This window comes from Thalassophryne amazonica, chromosome 9, assembly GCF_902500255.1.
Source record: "Thalassophryne amazonica chromosome 9, fThaAma1.1, whole genome shotgun sequence".
NCBI classification, from domain to species: domain Eukaryota; kingdom Metazoa; phylum Chordata; class Actinopteri; order Batrachoidiformes; family Batrachoididae; genus Thalassophryne; species Thalassophryne amazonica.
In genome coordinates, this window is record NC_047111.1 from 3,072,767 (window position 1) to 3,079,235 (window position 6,469).

The window sequence follows — 6,469 nt, forward strand, 5'->3', positions numbered from 1 at the left end:
CTTTAGGTAAAATAACAAAGCTTTTAACTGGTAAAGATGCAGTTAATCAGTGTTATTTTTGCAGCTTTAGGTAAAATAACAAAGCTTTTAACTGAAAAAGATGCAGTTAATCAGTATTTTTTCAGCTTTAGGTAAAATAAAGCTTTTAACTGGAAAAGACGCAGTTAATCAGTGTTATTTTTGCAGCTTTAGGTAAAATAAAGTTTTTAACTGGTAAAGATGCAGTTAATCATTATTCTGTAGCATTGGAATCAGTGGTTTAATTTCTGGAGTCGCAGAAATAAACTTGAGTCCAGACGAAAAGTAATTATGTGGAAAAGTCGCACTATAAATACTTTCGTTAAAGGCCTTAATACGTTTCCATGCACGAAATGAAATAAACGCTTAATTCATTCATAGAAATTTAAATTTTGTGACTGTTTCATTCAGAGAAAAGATTTTAAGAACGTCTCATGAGGGGTTAATCTGTGTCAGTCACAGAAACAAATGGTCAATTCTAGTTCAGCTCACACGGGTGAACCAGAATAATGTAGCAAAATTCTAAATCACCTCACACGGGGGTGTTACCAAAATACATGTAACAAAATTAAATTAAATTTAATTATTTGGAATGAATGGCACCTCACACCGAGGCACCAATGTAACCAAATTGATTTAGATTGGCCTAGACTTTATTTATTGGGTCACCAAAATAATTAACAATTTTAGGGTAATTTTAGGGTAATTATTATTTAATTTGAATAAATCTAATCCTCAGGGCACCACCTATCTATAACATATACAAGAAATGAACAGTTTACTGGCATTTTTGTGGACAGTGATTAAATAAGTTCATTTATGGACACAATTCGCTCACTCATGAGACGTTGAGAGAAAGAGAGATGAAGCTTAAAGACTTTAAATAAATCTGATTAGAATTTATTAATAAAATTTGAAGCCAATTATTTTTAAGATTATTATTATTATTAAACAAACATATGAATATGTTTAAAAAGAAGAAGCCAGTTTGTATCCATTGACAACAAAACCCTTTTTCTGGAACCTTTAACTGGGTCACTTAGCTGATCCGTTGAAGAGATGGTTCTCCATCCATCAATGTGTTGATGCTCTTTGCAGCGTGAGCTCACTTGGGTCAGGGGTTAACTCAGTGGTCTCCCTGCGTGATCCCAAAGGCTTGTGTTGGCTGGTTTTACCGACAGGATGGTTTCTGGTAGCTTTTAAAAAGTTTGTTGGAGCCAGATTAAAAGTCTTTGTGAATTTAGAAAAAAGTAAAAACTTTAAAAACAGCGTACAATTACAAAAAATAGGAAAGTCACTTTTCTGTAAATTCGCTATTATTTTGAAAAGTTCAGATCGGAAGTTCTCTTAAACTTTGAAAGACTTGACGCACCTTAAAGCGTCAGGTTAAAATTCTCAAAATTGAAACAAGAATAAAGCAATGAATGAATGCCACATGGTAGCTTTAGGTTAGCTTCGCGTGGGGACTTGTTGACCCAAAAATAAAATTGTTTTAGAGAACTGTTTTAGAGAAGAGGGAAGGCAGGCACTCCGAGAGGTTGCAAGAGAGATTGAAGAGAGAGAGCAGGCACAAAGGGGGCTTATGTCATTAAACTCTGCCCATTTAGGGTGTGTAACTTCACAGAAAACTTCATGTGCTCAAAGGCAGACAAAAAAATGATTCAATTATTTAAACACATGAACTATTTTGGCATAGTATTTGTTCTGAGACATTTTTGAGATGACTATAAAGTTATTAAAGGCTTAAACACATCCTACACACACCACTTGGTTAACAGAATAATCCCCGGTTATAAAAACATGGATAAATCAAACACATCACATTTAACACACATCAGTTACAAGGAACACGTGTCAATTAAATGGAATACATGCAAAGCATTTGCTTGAATAATCAGTACAAAAAAAAGTTTTTATACAAGTATATGAATAAAAGAATACTGATGCATTTTTTTTTAAGCAAAGGTCTTTCTTTTCACTTAGACCAAAGATAATAGCTGGTTGTCAAGCCTCAAAGTTTTATGCAATCAATCAATCAATCAACTTTTTTCTTATATAGCGCCAAATCACAACAAACAGTTGCCCCAAGGCGCTCCATATTGCAAGGCAAGGCCATACAATAATTATGAAAAACCCCAACGGTCAAAACGACCCCCCTATGAGCAAGCACTTGGCAACAGTGGGAAGGAAAAACTCCCTTTAACAGGAAGAAACCTCCAGCAGAACCAGGCTCAGGGAGGGGCAGTCTTCTGCTGAGACTGGTTGGGGCTGAGGGGAAAAAACCAGGAAAAAGACATGCCGTGAAGGGGGGCAGAGATCGATCACTAATGATTAAATGCAGAGTGATGCATACGGAGCAAAAAGAGAAAGAAACAGTGCATCATGGGAACCCCCCCACAATCTACGTCTAAAGCAGCATAACCAAGGGATGGTCCAGGGTCACCCGATCCAGCCCTAACTATAAGCCTTAGCGAAAAGGAAAGTTTTAAGCCTAATCTTAAAAGTAGAGAGGGTATCTGTCTCCCTGATCTGAATTGGGAGCTGGTTCCACAGGAGAGGAGCCTGAAAGCTGAAGGCTCTGCCTCCCATTCTACTCTTACAAACCCTAGGAACTACAAGTAAGCCCGCAGTCTGAGAACGAAGCGCTCTAATGGGGTAATATGGTACTACGAGGGTCCCTAAGATAAGATGGGACCTGATTATTCAAAACCTTATAAGTAAGAAGAAGAATTTTAAATTCTATTCTAGAATTAACAGGAAGCCAATGAAGAGAGGCCAACACGGGTGAGATATGCTCTCTCCTTCTAGTCCCCGTCAGTACTCTAGCTGCAGCATTCTGAACCAACTGAAGGCTTTTTAGGGAACTTTTAGGACAACCTGATAATAATGAATTACAATAGTCCAGCCTAGAGGAAATAAATGCATGAATTAGTTTTTCAGCATCACTCTGAGACAAGACCTTTCTGATTTTAGAGATATTGCGTAAATGCAAAAAGGCAGTCCTACATATTTGTTTAATATGCGCTTTGAATGACATATCCTGATCAAAAATGACTCCAAGATTTCTCACAGTATTACTAGAGATCAGGGAAATGCCATCCAGAGTAACGATCTGGTTAGACACCATGCTTCTAAGATTTGTGGGGCCAAGTACAATAACTTCAGTTTTATCTGAGTTTAAAAGCAGGAAATTAGAGGTCATCCATGTCTTTATGTCTGTAAGACAATCCTGCAGTTTAGCTAATTGGTGTGTATCCTCTGGCTTCATGGATAGATAAAGCTGGGTATCATCTGCGTAACAATGAAAATTTAAGCAATACCGTCTAATAATACTGCCTAAGGGAAGCATGTATAAAGTGAATAAAATTGGTCCTAGCACAGAACCTGTGGAACTCCATAATTAACTTTAGTCTGTGAAGAAGATTCCCCATTTACATGAACAAACTGTAATCTATTAGACAAATATGATTCAAACCACCGCAGCACAGTGCCTTTAATACCTATGACATGCTCTAATCTTTATGGTCAACAGTATCAAAAGCAGCACTGAGGTCCAACAGAACAAGCACAGAGATAAGTCCACTGTCCGAAGCCATAAGAAGATCATTTGTAACCTTCACTAATGCTGTTTCTGTACTATGATGAATTCTAAAACCTGACTGAAACTCTTCAAATAGACCATTCCTCTGCAGGTGATCAGTTAGCTGTTTTACAACTACCCTCTCAAGAATCTTTGAGAGAAAAGGAAGGTTGGAAATTGGCCTATAATTAGCTAAGATAGCTGGGTCAAGTGATGGCTTTTTAAGTAATGGTTTAATTACTGCCACCTTAAAGGCCTGTGGTACATAACCAACTAACAAAGATAGATTGATCATATTTAAGATTGAAGCATTAAATAATGGTAGGACTTCCTTGAGCAGCCTGGCAGGAATGTGGTCCAATAAACATGCCGATGGTTTGGACGAAGCAACCAATGAAAATAACTCAGACAGAACAACCGGAGAGAAAGAGTCTAACCAAAATACCGGCATCACTGAAAGCAGCCAAAGATAACGATACATCTTTGGGATGGTTATGAGTAATTTTTTCTCTAATAGTCAAAATTTTGTTAGCAAAGAAAGTCATGAAGTCATTACTAGTTAAAGTTAATGGAATACTCAGCTCAATAGAGCTCTGACTCTTTGTCAGCCTAGCTACAGTGCTGAAAAGAAACCTGAGGTTATTCTTATTTTCTTCAATTAGTGATGAGTAGAAAGATGTCCTAGCTTTACGGAGGGCTTTTTTATAGAGCAACAAACTCTTTTTCCAGGCTAAGTGAAGATCTTCTAAATTAGTGAGACGCCATTTCCTCTCCAACTTACGGGTTATCTGCTTTAAGCTACGAGTTTGTGAGTTATACCACAGAGTCAGACACTTCTGATTTAAAGCTCTCTTTTTCAGAGGAGCTACAGCATCCAAAGTTGTCTTCAAAGAGGATGTAAAACTATTGACGAGATACTCTAACTCCCTTACAGAGTTTAGGTAGCTACTCTGCTCTGTGTTGGTATATGACATTAGAGAACATAACGAAGGAATCATATCCTTAAACCTAGTTACAGCGCTTTCTGAAAGACTTCTAGTGTAATGAAACTTATTCCCCACTGCAGGGTAGTCCATCAGGGTAAATGTAAATGTTATTAAAAAATGATCAGACAGAAGGGAGTTTTCAGTCTTGAGAGGTTCTGGCTCTGGCATGAGGCCATAAAGATGGGTTCTTCAGGCTTGGGAAATTTCAGATTCTGACGTGAAGCCATTATAATGTCATGTAATTCACAGTGAAAGTTATCCAATAAACAGGCAAGGGCTCCTTTTGAAGATCTCTTGAGTTACAGTTCTGTTTTGATCTGGGCCACAGTGTGGAGACCCACGAGGGATGTCTCCACACTCATCTTCAGATCTCCAGATGGACTTAGGAATTTCTCAACTGAGAGTGAAAACACAGTCTGTCTTCAGTTCAAAACTCAGGTTTTTGTTGAGACAGCATTAATGTATTTAGGGCGAACTGAGGCCATGCGCTACACTGAGTAAGAAACCTTTCTTCATCAAGACAAATAAACTAGCATGAAAATGAATGCGTAGATGGTTCATTCATATCTGCATTTCAACCAGGACATAAATACAAATAAATACAAATGTTTATTATAAATGCAACAGGAGATGATGGAACGACTGCAGTGTGTGACATAAACCTCATGATGAAACCATTTTTTAATTGAGTCAACAGGATTAGCGATCCTCTGGCCCTAGCCGCGACTCGGGCTTAGCTGTACTGAGCTGTGATATTTGTTTATAAATACAAATAATACTGATACAAACCAGGAGTTTAGTTTCTAAAAGACTGTTTAAATGACTGTGCTGGTCGGGGACGTCGGTGGGAAAAACTCAGTAGTTTGAGGCCCGAGCACAAACTGGTGCATCACCAAGACGCTCTGTTGCCGTGGGTAACCACAGAGAAGTTGAACGTCCTGAAAGTTGTCCATGAGGCCAGTAAGATGTTGTGTGTTGTTCAGTGCATCAGGTCGTGGCTGAAGGAGCAGAGCACATGTCCAACCTGCAGGGACCATGCCCTGCTGCCCGAGGACTTTCCCGCGCTCTGTGGAAGGAGGCGCAACGCCCTGTGATGTCACACCTGCAGCCGCCAAAATGGAACATCTCTGATGCTCAGCTTGCAAATGATTATTTTTTAAAGGCCACGCATTCGTTTCAAGAGCCAAGTTCTCATTTTCTCTTGTTTTATTTTCAGTGCTGTGATTTGTGTAAATCTGGTGTTTGTGAACATTTTTACCTTCTGCTGGTGCACGTGGAAAGTAGCTTTAGCTGCTAACATTAGCATGGCTGGTCTGGCATTGGCTGTTTGTGTCTGTAACTCCACCCCATGTTGCTGTGGGAAAGTAACGTCATCCATGATGCCGCTGCACATTTAGCTGACAGGAAACACCGACGTGCATGCCGCACAAAGCTAATATCTGTGTTTGTTCTTCATGGCTCAGTTAATAATGTCTGAGGCGGAATGAAAACGTTTCAATAAAGTTCAACCGTGTTTTCTTTGGCGGCCGTGTGTGTTACGTTTGGGTTTTAAATAATCACCTTAAAAGTTCCTAAAGCTACACACACACCTCTGAAAGAGAAACAGTCAGTGATCATGTGACAAGTTTAGCTGTTGGTCAGAGTACAGCGCCACCTGCTGTCAGCTGCTGGAACAGTGGGAGAGTGAATCCAACAGGTGACAACAGACAATTCAGTTTCTTTATACAGCACTGAAAGGTTCCACCATGATCCACCCCGTGACCGAGGGTCCACCCTGACCCGACTCAGCCTGTGACTCGGCCCATCAGTGGGCAAATGCTCACATTTGATGGTGTCTGGCTGCTGATCAACGCTGAAGGAGATGTTTCACTGTGTGAGACCCACC

General features: G+C 39.4%; 1 protein-coding gene across 1 annotated transcript in view; it reads left to right on the top strand.

Annotated features, from left to right (window-relative positions):
• Positions 1 to 6,105, top strand: part of ttc3 (tetratricopeptide repeat domain 3) — a 190,832-nt gene extending 184,727 nt beyond the window's left edge. Inside the window, exon 48 of the mRNA XM_034177494.1 lies at positions 5,568 to 6,105. Coding sequence (XP_034033385.1) covers positions 5,568 to 5,678 — 111 coding nt within the window. The 3' untranslated portion in view covers positions 5,679 to 6,105. The remainder of the gene's footprint in view (positions 1 to 5,567) is intronic.
• The last annotated feature ends 364 nt before the right edge of the window (positions 6,106 to 6,469 follow it).